Below are 18,575 nucleotides of genomic sequence, written 5' to 3'. Positions count from 1 at the left end.
GAAAGTAGTGGCAGCAGTGCAGTTCACTAGTCTTTTTCATTTTAATTTTTCCCTTTTTGCCTCTTGGAGCATGAAAAATCACAGACCAGGACCTACTTATTACCATGCACGTGATGGCAAGATTAAATGAGATACGGAACCTTGTAGAAGCAAGCGCCAAGTTGCTGAGGGCAGTGTTAAGCCGTATGATTTGCATCTTTCTGGCTCATCATATTGCTTATTGTGCAAAGGACATGTTTTGATCATTTGTCTGTCACTAAAATCTGTTTTTAATGAAAACATCCTGGGACCAGTATTTTTCTTAGAAGACAGCTTTGTTAGACAGTTCTTCGAGCACAGAGCTCTAGGATGAGAGCTTCCCTACTGCAGATGTACTTTGAGGGGAACGTGAGAGTTGGGGGTAAACAGTGTTTGGCTGTGTGGTGAAGAATCACAGCCTTGGAAGGGAGGGAAGCATTGTGGAGAGGCCCCGGCTCATAGCTATGATGCTGGCCCGGAGCAGGTGTGCTCATTCCCCGGCTCAGCCCCACTCCTATTCTGAGTGAGTCCTTCCGGTGCTGAAAACTGGATCTGAGGAATACAGTGCTGAGGAGGACAGGATGTTCCCACAGGCTCAGGGTACTGTCTGGTCACCTGTCCCTCTAAGAACAAACTGATCCTCTAGGAATCAGTCGTTCTTAAGCCAGGATGGGTCCATCTGGTGGGGGAGAAAATACCAGATGAAAAGCTTAGGAATTTGGAAGTGTGAAGTCAAGCCAACTTCATTTCCCTCAGTGCAGCAATGTTTGACCATGGGTCTGCTGGAGAAGTGGAAAACATAGGAATAAAAGAAAATTTAAAATAAAGGAATAAAATAAATATTTTTTTAAAAGGAATGGCCCCCTGGCCATGCCTCTAAGTGCACACTTCACAAGTAAAGCCTGGTCTGCTTGTGAAAGCCGTATTTTCTATTAAATTTAATCAAGATGATCTATAATAGTGAAAAGAACTGAGAATTTGAGAGGTGTCATAGGTCATTAGTGATATAAAAGGACGCTGCTTTTACAGGATCATGAAGAGATCGCCTTTAAAAACATGAATTCAGTGACAACACCATAAGGTTCTGTGACAATAAGTCTTACATCTTCTGAAAATGTAACAGGATCAGGACAAGGGGCTGAAAGAAAACAGAATAAGACAAAATTAAACCAGTCAGACCCTAAGTAATGATGATGGACTCCCTGTCACTAAATTGAGGACAGGATTTCTAATGAGAACCAGACCATTGCTTTTTAAAATCTGCGACCCACACTGACCATCAGCTGATGATACTTGTTGTGACACCGATCAAAGGGTGCAGACTCAGTGAAACAACTTGCAAGTGGAAAAAGTTCTTTTTAAGGCAGAACAAGGATAGTTGTATTAAATTACCCAATAAGAATGTCTTGGCCTTATGAAGAAGAGTTTTTAATTGCATTCAAAACATATGTCTCCCTAGTATAGAAACTGAAAGAGTAAATAAGATCTGAAAGGCACAATAGACATTGTGAAAGGTAAAGAAACTGCTCAAAAGGAAAAAACAACTGAGAAGAGGGAAAGGAGAAAAGAAGGAATGAAAATAAAAAGATATGCACATATACACAAGATAGCCAAGATAATTGTACTACTAATTTCTATTGGCTTATTGAAAGGAGCAGTTAATGCTTAATTGTTCGGTCAATTTTGCATGCCTATATCTGGTAATCTGAACAACTACTTTGAAGATAACCATATACAATATAACAACCATTGTAATTTCTTATCATCTTGTTTTGAAATCCTGTATTGCTTTTATTTTTTCTTACTTTTCTTATTTTTTATTCTCTTTAAAAGAAAAAATAAATGTTAGATGAAAAATCACAGAAATAAATAATTCATAACCTTTAAATAAAAAACTCAAAAATAACCATATGCATCTGACCTTAACTTGTCCTTCCAAGTGGGCCTAGTGTGGTGTGTCTGGGATTAGCCATGTGTCGGGTGCACACGGGGGTCCTTCCTTCTTCTGTGCACCTGGTTAGCCAGGCCATCAGCAGATCTTTATCAGATGAATGACACTGGCCTAGGTTCTTAGAAAATGAGGAACTAAATCTTCTCATGAGGTTGGGGTAATCAAACAGCAATTGTATGTCTTTAGATGTCTCTGCAACTTGATGTCTCTTGCTGGAACTCAACAGACCCTAAAGGACAATGATTCACACAAGGACAATTTAAAATAGTTGCTAGTCACAACTGTGGTCTTTTGTGAGAAGTGCTTGTGTTGGCTGACTGTTTTCTTGGTATATCAAATACGCCTACTTAAAGTAAGTGGAAATTGTTTTCAATGCTTTAAAGGGGCTCTCTCTGTGGCTGTCACCCCAGATCAGTGGGATCCAGGGACACTCACCTCACCTAGAAGGCCATACCTCAGCCGGGCCTCTCTTGGGTCACCCCTTGGCAAACAGAAATCTCTGGCTTTCTTCGGACATGGGATGACGTGTGACTTCTCGTATTATTCATTGTCTTTAAGACTTGGCTTCTTTAAAACAGCAAATGTGTGTTGTTTCTATAATTATGGAAAAGATTTTTTTAAATGTGTCTTTTACATTGCTAGTTTATATACTCCCCACCCATGATCTTAACCTCTTGTTAAAATCCTCCACCTGTCAGACAGCAGAAGGAAAAGGAAGGATGCTGAGCAGCAAGGAAAAAAAAAAAACCCAGTTATACTTGGGTGGTCTGAGGGCTGGGTTGTGTTTTTTGTTATTTGGTTTCTATCATTTGTTCATTTGGGCAGAAGCAGATTAATATTGGCCCAGAAGTAACATCTGATTTATTTCATTTTTAAAAATCACAGTTGGGTGTGGTGGTGCATGCCTCCAGCTCCGCTCTGGGAGGCATAGGCAGAAGGATGTCAAAGTTGGAGCCCAGCCTGGGGAACTGAGTGATTTAACAAGACAATCCTGCTTCAACATAAAAAGGAAAGGGCTGGGCGTGTAGCTCAGGATGAAGGCCCTGGGTTCAGTCCCCAGTTCTGGAAAAAAGTATATATCATACCTCTGCCCAGGTGACCTAGCAAGGGTACCAGAGCATCTGCCCATGGAGGTGGTGCTTCCACCTTCCAGCACCCAACAGGAATGACAGGCCCTGTCCGATATTAATTCTCAGGTGCTGGAGAGGATGCAGGAGCTGGGGGCTGAGGCAAGAGTGTCTGGCGCCCTTGGAAAGGGCTGAGTCTTACGAGGCTGCCCCTGCTCTCCTGCCACTATGCCCAGGGGCTCCAGAGTGTCCTTCCCTGACATTCTTGCAGCCATGTGCAGGGTTCCAAGAGTGTGTCCCCAAAGGTCACAGCCCTGGAACTCAGGAGGGGAGCTGAGCTGGATATAGTTGCAGATGTCACTGTGAAGCATCTCATCTCAGGTGATTTACAAAGTGAAACTTTGCTGGCGCCTAACACAGTCCCTCGTCATCACTTGAGGTTCCCAAATCTTTGTGTTCCTTCACTGCCATCAAGCTGGCTCTCAGGGCAGAAATGAAGAGAAGTGAGGAACCGGAGAGCCCAAGTCAGCGAAGGCAGGGAGTGGAAACACGTACTTCCTGGCCGCTTTCACTAACAGATCACTTGGTCCTTGTCTGAGGCCTTACTGTGAGTGGGCCCCAGAGGTTCCCATCTGAGCTCTTCTTGGCTGGGTGGTATGAGATTTCAGGGTCTAGACCTGGGTCCTCTTTCACTGTCCTTATAAAGTCTCCACTTCTGCTGTTATTCCTCCTCTTTTGCAGAGTCATGTTTTACAGTTTACAATTAGTAAATTGTAAAAAAACCAAAACAATTACAAGCTGGGCATAGCGGTGCATGCCTGTGATCACAGCACTGTGGGAGGCTGATCCAGAAGTATCCTAAGGTCAAGCCCCAACCTGGGCAATTTATCAACCTAGTGAGACCCTGTCTTAAAATGAAAAGAAAAACAGGTCTGGGGATGTAGTTCAGCACAAAGACCCTAAGTTCAACCCCCAGTATTGAACAAAACAAAATAAGATCTTACAGTAAACCATACAATGAAATACATCAATATTCCCAGTGATAAGTGCTAAATACATAACATTTAATTTGAATGGTCTTCTTATCCTTTTGTACTCACTCACCTAACATGCATGCGGGTCTAATTGGATCAACATTTTGCTCAGGTCAGATGCAGCAAAAGTTTTCTTCTCTGTCTTCTAACATCTAGACTCAGTTCCTCGAGGACCGAGCCAGCCCTGGCTATTCATACATTCACTCTCCTCTTGTGGACATAGTGAGCCTACTTGACCAGGCTCCTAAGTACTGAGGATACTGGCCCAGCCCCAGAAAACTGCTAAGTCAGCTTTGCAAGGCAGATGCCACATAGTTAGAGAAATACTTCATTAGAATTAATTTTAAAACTGTCAGAATAGTACAGGGTACTATTCCAGGTTCTCTCTCCTGCAGTAGAGGGGCCCAGGGGAGGCTGGGGACTGAAGATGACGGCAGAGGAAAGGCTGAGGAAAGCAGGTGGCAGGTGGAAGGAGAAGCAAGTACCCCTGAAACTGTGAGAGTCCTAGCAAAGATGGAGTGAAGGGAGTCCAGGACCAGATCCAGTCTGCACGTTTATAGGAAATGCATCTCAAGCTAATATTTGGAACTTGAGCTTCAAGGAAGCCAGAAAAACCACTAAAGCAAGGAATTCCCACCTTCAGGTTTCCATGTCTATCCAAGAGGTGTGATTGAAAAATGCAGCAAATGTTTATTTTTTAAAAGATGTCTTACAGGAAAAGACACATTGCCATGAATCCCTCTCTAAATCCTCCTCTCACTTTAAATACACTTATCCCATGGTTCTGGCCCTTTCTGAAGCAGTTCTGGAGTCCTCTTTCTTGAGTGTCTTTAGTGGCAATGCTGTGGTTACGTCAGTGTCTTGAATCAACTCAAAATATTGACCTTTCATGGTCACTTTGACTTTGGGGAAGAGCTAGAATTTGCACAGTACCAGATCTCATGAATAAGGATAAACTGTAAATGTTTTTATTTGAAAGAAATTGTCGTAAATGTTTTGCTTCGGTTGAGGACTTTGAAGCAGCCATGAAAAGACAATTGTTTAGGTGGTTACAAGATGAGATGGGTGAGGTTTGGACTGCAGGTGAGTGCTCTGAACTGTCACAAACATTCAGGAGATGCCACTGTTGAGGTGGTCATGGAGACCAGGGGCAGGAATGTGGGCCTGCATGTGAATATTTGAGGCACTGAGGTCCACCAACCTTGGGAAGTTAAACAAGAGAAGTCTACAAATGAAACAAACCTGGGATCACCAAAGAAGCCAGCTGCAAGTCAGTGGCCGTGGTGGGCAGGGACCTGGAGGAGGGAATGTTGTGTGGTACCCATCACTACCCAGAAGTTCAGTAGTGCCCAGCCTGGTACTGGGAAAAGCTTAACACAGGACTGCTGAAGTCTCTCTCTCCTACTCAAGTCTGCTCAAACTAGGGGTTGTAAACATAATCTGTGTACCTAGAATGCAAGCTTGCTGTTCATTTCTTACACGAACTCATTTGTCAGCAAAGCTTCAGATTTCCCCTGAGTTTGGGAATGCTGACATCACACACTACTCTCTTTCTATAATAAGGCCATACTGATTAATTTGGTGGCAATCCTGAATTTGGAAGAAGGTGAGGTTATAAAATCAAAATAAAGACTCATGAGCCAACGTGATCTTAGACTGAGGGGACTCTGATAGATATTAACGATTTTCCTATTCAAGTCCTTTATGCTCATTTTTTACATGACTGGTAAGTGCCAGTGAGTGGCCAGTGATGCCAAGTTGATTGATTTTGGGGTGACAGAGACCCCACTGGGCACTTCATGCAAGGCGACAGGGCTCCCTCTGTGTCTTTCATATCTGAACACATGCAAGAGGCAGTTAAAACTTTGCCCTGAAGTCAGTGTATCCGCACCATTCAATTGTAGTACATTGGGTTCCTTATAGTCAGAGGTCTTACTAATGGAATACAGCCAAGGATGCTTTTATGTAGCTTTCTCAGAAGACTGGGGGGACTCAACTTCCCTTCTTCCACAGATACCTGCCCCCCAACACCAAATCCCTGCTTAGTGAAGAGGAAAACGAAAATTTTTTCTAGGGCCATGATCTTACTTTTTAAGGTAAAATCTAAAAGCCAAATCAAATGATCAGTGACAGAGAATGATATTGCTTGTTACCTTTTATCCATTTTAGCAGAATGAGTAGGACCTTTGTGTGGTTTTTGCCCAAGATGTCTTGGTGGGGGCAGGGGAATAGGGCTCTCTGTTCAGATAATGTCGCTGATTTCCTTTGCCCGGATGCACGCTGAGTTAACCTCCTTGGACTCTTCCCAGGAACTGATGCGCGTGCGCGTGGTGGGCCATTATGCTGCTGCACCTGTGTAGTGTGAAGGTCAGTGTGCTTTTCTGATTATAAGAAACCATCCATGCCATTCCATTATAAACCCTCTCCGCTCATGATGGAATGTGTCTCAGCCCACAGCCTGCTCTGGCCGCCCTGCCCGGAATTACCTCCAGTGCAACCCAGACATTAAGATCCATCACCCACTCCTGCATCCCCCCTCACTCCCCCAGAATTCAACTGTGCTGCATTTTGAGATGATGTTCTTTGCATGTCAAGTCCTTGTGTGATGTGAACGTACTATTGTCCTAAGTGAATTTGTACCTGGAAACAAAATCTGTGATGATCCTTCCAAAAGGACAGCCAAGAGCTCCAGTACCTTACAGCTAATATGGACACATGGAAATTCGCCTTGAGACAAGAGCATCAAAGTCTCCTCCTCACTTAGAATCAGGTTACCAGGAGGCTGAAGGGCTGATAGAATGGACCCCTTGCCTCTTTTTTCTGGGAGACTTTCCCTGGAAAATGCTGTCCACCAGTTCCCACCCCCCAATTCCCTGCCAAGTCTTCTTCCTATGTCTCTGTTCTACTTGTGATGACAGCCCTGGTTTACAAGAATCACAATTCATTTGTGGTGCATGATTTCCCCGCAAGGCTTCGCCTGAGTGGTAGGTGTGACTATATCCCCATATGTGTATGAGGGAGCTGGGCCACCCTGGCTGGAGTCTCCTTGTTGGTAAGTGAGGAGCAGGGATTGAGGAGTGGGGATTCAGTGGTGGCCCATGGTTCGAGCTGGAATCCATATCTATGAGGGGCCCTCATGCTGCTCTACTGACACTCCCTCTGCCAATCCTTAAAGGAGGTCTTTCCCAAAAAATTAACAAAAACTCAACGATTGAGTAGCACGCTGCAAGTTTACTAAGTACATCCATGTTTGTATTCAGCAAATCCTTGCACTAACCCTCAGGAGGGATCGGTGAATGTCTTGGTGTAGGGAAGGTGGCCGGAGTTGAGTTCACCCTCTCACACACTGGCCACATCTCCTCTGCTGCAGGACACTGTTCCCAGCTCACATAGGGGGCAGCTTCCTTTGTTAGTCATTTCAATGTTACTATAGAACATTGATGTGTATTCAGGAAGCATTAAATTAGTACCTAACACATGCTGCCAGATGCCCAGGGGTAGGCCCAACACGGGAACTTTAAATCCCTGTTTTACTTATCACATCTCCTTATTGTGGTGCTGTTGGGAAACACCCCCTCTGTGGCACTGTGATGTGTTAGAATTCTGCAGAAGATTCACTTTTCTCAACTCCTGTACACCCAAGCTTCCCCACTTAGGAGAAGTAAAAGTCATGCAAAGACAAAGTCCCCACCCCCACCCCCAGCCTCCAATGCATAGCAACGCTATCTCTTTACATTCTCCCTGAACTGCTGCACTTTCTTCTTGGATGCAAAGTTCCAGAGAGAAGCTCTTTATAGAATACCAAATTAAAGCCAGGTGTGGTGGCACATGCCTGTAATCCCAGCACTTGGGAGGCTGAGGCAGGAGGATTGTTGTGAGTTCGAGACCAGCCTGGGCTACAAAGTGAGCTCAAGGCCAGCCTGCATAGTGAGACCCTGCATAGTGAGACCCTGTCTCAAAAAGACAAAAAAACAAAAACAAATTATCCCTTTGGAAGTGTCCTTTTTCTTCTTTCTCGAGCTAGTATCCTCAGAAAGGTAGGGTTTCTCAGTACTAGAGAATCTCAGCTCATGTGCATATTTGTGTGCAAGCTATGCATTGAAACAAAACTGCTGCAACTCAACCGCAAAGCTAACTGTACACACACAGCATCACAGGTGATGGTATTCAGTGACGCAGGAAATATCGTGGTCCAGGCTTCTCTCCTGATATTGAAATGAGTGACCTCTCCCTGAGAAACAGGGAACAGAAGATGATCTCAGCTGATGCTCCAAAGCTCAGCCCTCGGATGACTTAGTTTGTGAAATATGAGCCCAATTATGACCCCCAGGAAGCATAAAGGACATGATACAAGACTTGTTTCCAGTTTTCCAGCACCAAATTCCTTGCCCCGGGCTCTCTATGATCATGGAAATCTATGGCTCCATAACTTTTGTGTTTTCACTGGAATCTTCAAAATTAAAAATGATCCCAAAGTTTGCTATCCTTCCTAATATTTTCTAAGAAAAGTAACTGTACTCTGAAATTGGTCTGCAACATGACTAGCTGGATTTAACAGGACCATTCAGCTGACAATGTAAGGTATACATGGATTTGAACCTCGGGAATGATCTTTGCTGGACTTATCTCAGAAAGAGGCTTAAATAGGAAGGAATTCCCTGCTACAGTCACTGGTCCTCAACCAATGGTGCACCACAAACCACCAAAGATACTTTGCACATGGAGCCTGGCTGTTTACACATTGAAAAAGCCTGTGGGATTTTTCTTATATGCATCCCTGGTTGAGAACCATTTGCTAAAACTGACAGGAACCAATACTCTGTGTGTCTGTAAGTAAGAGAATGAGAAGGAAATCTGTGTTGCAGATCTTTATGCTACAAAGATAAGGATCGTGTCACTCAAAGATGATTTTCTAGAGCCAATCATAGGTCCTTTTTGGAAAAATAAAACATTGGGGCATATGCATGACAGTGACTGGCATCTCTGTGTTGGGCCCCCTGGGATGTAGATGCTGACTTGACAAGTAAGACATAAAACCAGTAGAAGAGGGCTGGGGATATAGCTCAGTGGCACAAGCACCTGCCTGGCAAGTGCAAGGTCCTGAGCTCAATTCCTAGTACCAAAAGTAGATGTAGAAAATGAAGAGGGGAGGAAGGATTGTGTAGGGACCTGCACCCCAGGGAAACCCCAGGAGCAAAGCCTGCTATTCAGAGGCACCCACCATGCTGGGTAGGATTGGCTTGGCCTTTGCCACCCCCAACTAGTTCCATCATCAGCTGGACACCCTAGGAAGACCATGGGAATCCCTCAAAACTGAGGTGGACCTGAAGGAATTGGCATCCAGAAGCCTTCTAACAGCTGGGCAGTGTCCTTTCTTGAAGGGATATCTGTGTCGCACATGTCTGTGTCTGCCACATTCTCCAACAACTTGAGAAAAATCAATTCTTGGCTTTTAAGAATTTAGCTAAAAGTAGGTAGAGTCAGGGGGCAATGCTAAGGGGCAGTCCTTTGCCAGAATTTACTGCCTTGTGGAGAAGAAGAGGGAGAGGAATGGAAACCATAGGGAGACCAGATTGGCTCATTTGATTTCTTTTCTGTAGTAGAGCATGTGCTAGGTGGCAAGGCTTGGAAGAAAGGGGCATTAACATTTGAGGGGTCATAAAACCTTTTCACATGGAAAGTGAAGCCCGGAGAGACTATCTGAAATCCAAGTCCAAGGTCTACTCCATTTCATGCTTACTGGGGGGGAGGGTGTTCCTTCCCCTGACAGAGAGTGTCCCTTGTCAATTCATCCTTAATACCAAACAGTAAAAGAGGGCTAGAGCTACATAACTTTAGTGTCCTTGCTTAAATCTTCCAAAGATCCCAAACTTCCCACACTGCACCATACCTTTATTTGTATTATTCAAGTTTCAATTTGCTGGAACAAAATGTCCGATACTCACAACTTAAAGGAGATGTTCAAGTTAGCTTATAGTTTTGGGGATTTAGTCCATGGTCAGATGGCTCCAAGGCAGGAAAAACATGGTGGAAGGGCATAGCAGAGCAAAGCTGCTTACTTCACGGAGGCCAGGAAATGGAGGAAGGCAGCAGTGCCAGAGAGGAAGGAGCAGGGGATCCCAAAGCAACAACTCTAAAACCCACCTAGAAGAATAAACTTGAATCATTTGTAGGAAAATGTATGCATTTCATGTCCATAATATTAAGTGAAATAGAGCAGACGCACACATTTAAATATCACATGGTTCCTTTAATATGAGAAACCCACAGTATAAATAAAAGAGTAAAGCGCATCCCAACAAGCCCCTGGGGGTAGATTCCAAAGCCAACCAAGCTGACTCTTCACCCTAACCACTGCATTAGTCTAGAGCAGTGATGGTGAACCTTTTAGAGCTTTCAGTGGTACAAACAGCCCACTGTAGCGTGCATGCCATAAGTTTGCCACCACTGGTCTAGAGGATATTACTTGACAGATGTATAGCTCTTCAGTCATCAGGAACCCACAGAGTCCTACACCACTGTATTGCAATAAGTTCTGCAGGACAGGTGATAAACGTCCCTGTATATGAAACCACACTCAGACCCCACTGAGGTAGGGACCAAAGTGACCAGTGCAGCCTCCCCTCTGTCTCTTCTCCAGTTTCTGCCTGGAACTAAGGCTTCCTGGACTAGGGGAGATAAATAGCATCATCCAGCAGTGCCGTGAGTGAGCTGAGTCATGCCTTTGGCAGGGTCAAGGAACTGCCGCTGGAAGGACAATGACTCCGGCTGAGCCTCCCTCTAGGGCTACCTGCCCCCTGCCCAAGAGGCCACTGGTGGGCATTGGCCACTGCTTAGAACTCAGATCACCTGGGTTTGCTCAGTGGCTGCCTGATTCCTGGGGGTAACTTTACCATCAATATTTTCCCATCGGGAAGCAGCGGTCTCAGCACAGAAATAAAACTGTCCTGATGACTTGCTCACAGTCTGTCCCAGTAACTGTTCCAGAGCGTCATTCTGACGCAGCACCCCAGGAGGACCACTCCATGCAGTCTGCCAGCCTTCCTGTGAACCATGCCCAGCAGGATTAAAGCTGCAAGCACAAATCGAGGCCATGGCCACTGAACAACTTCTGAGCCGCTCCTTAAGAAGGTGCTCTTGTTTTGAATATATGATTTGTCCTGTTCTTTCAAAGTAAGTGCTTTTCTAAAGGGCCTGGACTGTCTTTTAAACATATCTATTTCTCACTTTTAAAGGAAAATGTATTTCTGCCTAGAGCTAGGGAAAGTTAGAGGAGGAAACCTCTGTATATAATTCAAGCTTGGTGTAAACTGGGGCATGCACATCGCATAGCTATTTTCCTTACCCTGCATGTGGCAGAAAACATGCTAGTGCGGCTCACTGTTTCAAGCTTTGCTTATTTTAAGTCCTGTGTAGTGAGTGATTTTCTTCAAGCAAAGGAGTTTCAGCTTTATATTCAGCCACAGATGCCTCTCCTCTGGTAGTGCTAGATTTAGAGCTCAAATTTTTCTTTTTCAGCAAGAACTAAAAGTTCCCTAGCATTGTTTTTCCTCCCTTGTGCCCATATGCATTGTGCAGAATTCTTAGAGAACACAGCATTGCTAACGTTCTGCTGCAGTCTCAGTATAGCCCTGGGTGTCAGCAGATATGGGCCCGAGTCTGTTTGCTCAGCTCTGCTTTTCTAAGGCAAGCTCTTGCTTTACACGGTTGCAAAAATAAGCTTGTGTTTTCATGATCCAAGCTATGTATCAGGCATTTATGTTCCTTTTCCTCTTACAGATTTTACACACACACACACACACACACACACACACACTCCAGAAGTACAAAATAGCAGTACATTTCAGAGTATTTTATGCTGCTTGAATTTTTCAGGCAAGAATCATCCCAGATCACTCTGTCTCACAGCAGCTTCACAATGACTAGGGGTAAGATGGCAAACCTTGGAATCAGGGCTGTGTGACACACCTCAGCCTGGCTGGGGTTTTTCTAGATGGAGGCATGGAACAGTCATTCATTATTCACCCAGCAAATATTTATTAAATATTTACTTTGTTCCAAACATATCCGAGGAGCTAGGAAGATGGCTGTGAATAGGTCTCTCCTTTTGTGGTGCTTTTATTCTGAATTGGGGGAAGGAGTAGGCAGAAGAAGAAAAACACAAATCAGTGTAGAATATAACATCAGGGGCAGGGTGGTGCTAGGAAAGAGAAAATGGGGTACAAAGAAGCAGGGATGCCCTGTATTCCCTGCTGTGCCTTGCACCCCCACCTCTACTCCAAGTTCTAAAACCCATGCTGTCTTTAAACTTGGATGCAAAAAAAAGAAAAAAGAAAAAAAGCCTGCAGGTTGCCAACTCTCTGCTCCCAAGTGAGCCTGTTTTGCTTTATTTCTAGTGGATTTTTTATATTTGACTTTGTTGATGACTTTCTTATAAAACAAACATTCTGTACAAAAATTCAGAATCTTAGCTTCTCTTAGAAAAAAACACAAAGCTCTTGCAATCCTGATCCCCTTACTTCTCAGGCACAGTTGGCAGAGCTGAGTGAGGAGGTGCTGTTAGGTCAGAGGGGAAAATAAATGACCTTCAAGTTGTCAGAGTCTCACTTGGCTCAGTACCCTGCTGGCCTCAGAAGGTGACCCTCTCCCAACCCATATTGATGCCAGCTCCACAATCATTCATTTTCCTTCCCAAGATGGCAATGTTGGATTCACTTTCCTATTAGATGGGTCCCATGGACCCATCCTCTCTGCTTTCTCTACCAATAATTTTATGGAGCTTTGACTTTCTCTGAGGATTGAGGGTTAAAGTACCAACTGATCAGCGTCCCATCCCATCTGGTTATAAAATGAGCCCTGCCCTTTTGCAGTTTTATATCACTTTCCCATCTCCTACAGGGGACCAGGGGGCTCAGTGTGGATTCATAAAACCGAGTTGATTCTTCTTCACCACAGTCTCAGATCTAAAAAGCAAAATTGCTCTGAGAGATATGGGTTTGTTAGAGTCCTGCCTGTTTAAACTCAAGCCCATTCCCCTTCATCTTGGCGACCTTATCCATTTTATTGATAAGTTTTATTGATAAGTTTTATTGATGTGCTGTTTCACCTTTTCTATTTTCATCAGTTTCACCCATCAAATCCTTGACAGACTTCCCCTCTCGCAAGTGGAATTAGCCAAAGCATGTGTTATTTTGTTCCCAATACTGTTTACTTTATTTCTATGTGACTTCTCGGAGTATAATGCCATTACCTGACAGGTAGAGATATGTCCACAGCAATTGCAAGCGACAGGGTCATCTGAGCCAGACCCAAGGCTCCATGAGCCACATCTGGTGGAATCTTTATCACCTCACAAGAATGCCAGCATCCAAGCCAGGCATGCTAGTGCAAGCCTGTGATTCTAGCACTTTGGGTTTCTGAGGCAGGAAGATCTCAAGTTTGAGCCTAGCCTGGGCAACTTAGTGATTAAGTGAGACTTTGTCTCAAAATAAAAAATAAAGGAGGTCTGAAGTTGAAGCTCAATGCAGAAGCCAACTGGGCATCACATTGGAAAAGCACTAATTTATCCCACTGCCCAGTGTGGACACAAGGTTTCACCTCTACCTTTCACCTCTACCTCACGGCCTCTCATGACAAGCTCCCTTCCCCAATGCACAGGTGTTTTCTGATCACTGATTGAGTTCCCACACTCAAACCTTTCCACACATCTTTTATAATCTTAATTGTTAGTGGTTAGATGCTTCAGCTCTGGGTAAATGCTACCATGTCATTAGCAGTTGGTCAGAGTATGAAATATCTTTGGAAGCAAAGCCATTCATCATAAATACCTAAGTAGTTCTTAGGGGATAAATAATCTCTCAGTGGAGGTGAACAATGGATGCAGAATATGAAAAAAATTAAAATCAATAAAATACAGTTGTTAAATAGCCTGTGAATCACCAGTCAGACTAGACAGAACAGTGATTAAGACTCGCGCCAATGCCCAACAGCCAACCCGGGGTGGAGTTAGCTTTGCTTCCAGCTTCAGGACCCCAGGAAGTTACTTGGCCCAGGCATTCACAGTCCCGTCTGCTCAGTAAAAGCCTCACAGAGGATGGAGATAGATTTTCAGCTGCAGGGATAGACTGCAACTTTCTGACCAAGTCCAGGTATCTGCATTTAAAAACATCCTCAGGCCATTTTGACCTGAGTTTGAGAACCTCTGGCACTTTCTTGGGGCCTCTAATGCCTCTTTTCTTCAGTGAGAATCAGAGCAGATCAGACTTCTGAGGTTTTTAATTCAGTAGCACCATGAGAGGAAGGATCTGGACACACACCAAGCCCGCAGTCCTCATTCAACCCCTGGTAGTGAGGATGGTGGTGATGACAATGACGATGACGGTGCTGATGATGAGTAACGATGACGAAGGCTCCATGAACACGTCAACTAGATAAGCAGACATCTAATCTCCTGCTTTCTTAACCATGAGCTTTGCTTTGTGTACAAGTCTATTTAGAAGCCCACACAAACATAAATTGTCAGAATAAATCAGATTATTGTAGCTGCCAGTAACTCTGCACCAGGCTTGATTCTACCCTTTTAATAATTCTGTCTTATGTCTCAGTGCTTTCTCTTTTCCAAGTGCTTTAATGTATACCATCCCCCTTGCCATTCTCACATCCCCTCCAACTTTAAGAGATGTGAAAAGCCAGCCTATGAATATAAACTTATTTTTTTCAATACTGGGAGTTGAGCCCAGGGCCTTCACACTGAGCTACAACACCAGCCCTTTCTCACAATTTTTAGACAGGGTCTCACTAATGCACCCAGTCAAGACTTAAACTTATGATCCTCCTGCTTCAACCTCCGAGAGCACTGGGATTACAAGGGCACAACACCACACCTAGCTAACTGTAACTTCATTTTACAGCTGAAGAGATAGACTTGGAGAAGTGAAGGGCTTAGTTAGAGCCACCTTCTGAGTAACCCAGAGTGGGGTTTGGGTTTCTGGACACTGTTCTATGCTCCTTGCTGCTTTTTCTATCAAAACCTCATAGGAAGAGGAGTTTTCTAGGCAAACTCATTTGATTGACTGCTACGCAATCTCCTTAGATTAGATGAACAATGACCTTGGAACTAACTGTCTCCTGAGTCTGGCTCCAACTTAGTCTCATCACCAGGTCTTTTCAAATGTGAGGAGACCAAATGCAAAGGGTCCCTTTCTTCACTGGAGAGTCAATGACCACCAAGAGCAAAATCATAAAGGCCTGCTTAAGTAAAAAATAACATAATTTAGATAATTGTTAGCGAGGAGGAAATATGGCATGGTCCACTAACCCTGACTGTAGCACTTGTCTCTGCAATTTTCATCAATTCCCTTATGTAATTAGTTTGAGGGAATCTTGCCCAGTGTTGTGTTTCCACTTTCCCAGCCCTTGTGAAGATGTTAGATGAGTAGACCAGCACTCATATTGGAAAATTATGCCAAGGAGTCCCACAGAATCTTCTAGAAAGTATGGATAACAACCCCTAAGTCAGTGTGCAACCTGTTGACACCATATTCATAGGATGCTCAACAGAAACCTCCTTGCCTCCCCCACCATTGTTTTTCCACAGTGGAGGAGTCACCCTTCAGTTCCCTCAAGGGTAATTTGTAAGAATTATGGGAGGAACCAAGAATTCCTTCTCAAGTCCAGCTCAGTAGAGCTACTATCCCTTTTCTCTTCAGTGCCAGCACTGTTCCTATTGCTCAAAAAGATGGTTCCTTTCTACTTGCTTGAAAACCATGAAAGCTGCTATAACTGTTAGTGAGTAACTAAACTTGTTCCTTCCAAAGTCACTATATACTTAAAATGCTTTAATGCCAACGGAAGCAGGGGTATCCCATTACTCCTTCTTGCTGGATGTCCTACTGTTGAAAAAGGATTGCTTTGTACTTCGCTTCCTCACGGGGCTGAACAACAGCATCTGTATGTACTCAGCCCAGCAATCCACTCCTCACTTCAGCTATGAAAAAATACAGTTACAGATATAGAAGAGGAAACATAATGCCTTAATGAATCATCATAATATATTAGAACTCAAAACTTAGGTTAAGTCGAGCATCGTTTTGGCCCACGTTTTTGTCCCTATAACATAGAATGTTGTAGGAACCTGAATGAGAGATGGATGATTTATAAAGAAAAGAGGTTCATTGTGGCTCATGGTCTTGCAGGGCATGAAGTCTAAGAGTCTACATCTGGCAAGGGCCTTGTGCTGCTTCAACTCACAGCAGAATGCAAAAGGGCATGTGGGTAACACAAAAAAGAGACAAACTTTATAGCAACCCACCCTCCTCATAACTAAGCCACTAGAGCAGAGCTCACCCACATGACAAAGGTATTAACCCATTTGGAGACCTCCATCCTCATAACCCAAACACCTCCTGCTAGGCCCCACATCCCTACATGGCCACAATGGCAATCAAGTTTCAGCAAGCATTTTGGAGGGGCCAATCGTGTTCAAGCCACAGTGGCATCTAAATCAGGAGTGCCCAGTGTGATTTCATGAGCTAACCCACGTGTATTGATTCCTCATCTGGAATCCAACTTCCAACCAAGACTTTGAAATAGAAACAATGGAAGAGTTGAATAGTATTTCAGATACAACATTATTTTATTTTGGTAACTTTAGCCGCCACTGCATAAAGCAAGATTTGCTCAATAAATATATACTATTCCACAGATATTGCTCATTCATACATTATTAATGGAGTGGCTCTTCTGGACCAGATATTGGGCTGGGTCAGGAGATGATGCAATGGGCCAAGTCAGCCTGAGTTTTCCAGGTTTTCAAGCTAGAGAAGGAGAAAATCACTCAAATTGTGGTCCACGTGGATAATCTGCAGGAAAGGAGCACAGCTCTGTGAGCACATGGGCAGGGTGCTTTAGTTGGGGCACTTGGGCTGGAGCTCAGAAAGAGTCGTGGAGAAAGGGGTGCTTACCTTGGGAACTGAAATATGAGTTGTAGTTAGGCAGGGAAGAGGGACGGATTTCTTTTCCTTACTATAAAAGTGTGATCATCTGCTTTTGGGAAAATATGACCTCATTCTTTAGTGTGAAGAGATATGGAAGATAAAACAAACTAATATTTGATGTTTCTAAAGCTGTCTTTTTAATCTTTATAGCATCCTGCTCATTACCTTGGACCCCATCTCTTAGAAATGCTGGCTCCTTTCCTGGGCAGTTGCTCTTAAGTTCTGGTACTCGGTAGCTCTGCAATAGGCCCTCCCAAATATTTTGAATGTCTTCAAGAAAAAGAATAAAGGCTGCTAGTGGCTTTATCCTGTTACCTAAAATGATACATGGAAAAATGATAGTGCGTGAGTCAGAAAGCTGTATTTGGCTTTAGGGGTCTTACTGAGCAGTATGAAAAAGAGAAATTAAAATTCAAGCCATATAAAGACATTATAGAGTAAAAGATGGACTCCAAAGTAATTTCTCCTGATTAATAATATCATAGCAAAATACTAGAATAATTAATAAGTAATACATTAGCCTAGTGTGCACCAAGGGAGTGATCAGTTAAGTAAAAGCTACTGCACCAAAAGCAGCATTTTCTAGAGCAGACACGTCTTTTTTTTATCCCCTTCTCTGCCAGTGGCTTCACTTTGCCCCAAGCCCAGCCCCACCAAAAACTAAAAGAAAGAAAGGTTCGTGTCTGTTGTATTGAGAATCATTTATTTGGTTCCATTTGTATCAACTAAGGCTTAATTTCAATGTGACATCTGAACATTCTAGGAAAATTGATGCAGAAATCAAGAAAAAAAAAAAAAAGGAAGAATACCTGCTCTCTTCCTGTACTGGAATTAACAAATACTCATAAAATGATTATTATTAAGTATTCACTCATCATTTCCATCATCCATTCATTCTTTGAGGCTTAGTTGATTGCTATTTTAAGGGCGGCTATGCTGTAAGGCTACCCATATAAACAAGACAGAGGGGTTCATACAAACACAGTATATGTGTTAATACTTGATGTAACAGTATCTTTAATTTACCATGTAGTAACTCATGATTCCTTGGGTAGACTTTGGGAATCACTAATCTGTGCTGTAGAACCATATGCTGCCTTCAAGTTAAGAAAGATGATATCAGCAAGGTTGGACTCCACAGCAAGAGCCAGGGGGTCAGGTCAGATTGTGATTCTGATGGAGAAGTCATCATAAACCTGTAGTGGAGAAAAGGGCAACACCAAGACGGAGCCCCGACTGCTGTACCCAGAAGGTGGATGAGGGCTGATTTTATTTCTATTATTTGTTAATTTTAATTATATTAATTACAAGTAGTAAAAGCATGAAAAGGTTAGTAAATGATAAAGTCCATAAGCTCTTGTTTTTTTTAGTTTAAAGAGAGAAAAAGTGATAAAAATGATACAGAATTTCAAAACAAAAAGATAGGAAACTAACAATGGTTATTATACTGCATATTGTTATCTTCAAAGTAGTTGCTCAGATTACCAGATATAGGCATGCAAAATTGATC

General features: G+C 43.4%; 1 protein-coding gene across 2 annotated transcripts in view; it reads left to right on the top strand.

Annotated features, from left to right (window-relative positions):
• Nucleotides 1-18,575, top strand: part of Hecw1 (HECT, C2 and WW domain containing E3 ubiquitin protein ligase 1) — a 408,102-nt gene that overhangs the window by 117,273 nt on the left and 272,254 nt on the right. For both annotated transcript variants that reach the window (XM_013521104.1, XM_005397713.2), the window contains exon 2: nt 6,380-6,437. In XM_013521104.1, coding sequence (XP_013376558.1) covers nt 6,411-6,437 — 27 coding nt within the window. In that variant the 5' untranslated portion in view covers nt 6,380-6,410. The remainder of the gene's footprint in view (nt 1-6,379; nt 6,438-18,575) is intronic.

This window comes from Chinchilla lanigera, unplaced genomic scaffold (assembly GCF_000276665.1).
Source record: "Chinchilla lanigera isolate Chin_1 unplaced genomic scaffold, ChiLan1.0 scaffold00059, whole genome shotgun sequence".
Lineage (NCBI taxonomy): Eukaryota > Metazoa > Chordata > Mammalia > Rodentia > Chinchillidae > Chinchilla > Chinchilla lanigera.
This window is presented reverse-complemented; position numbering and strand designations above follow the sequence as displayed.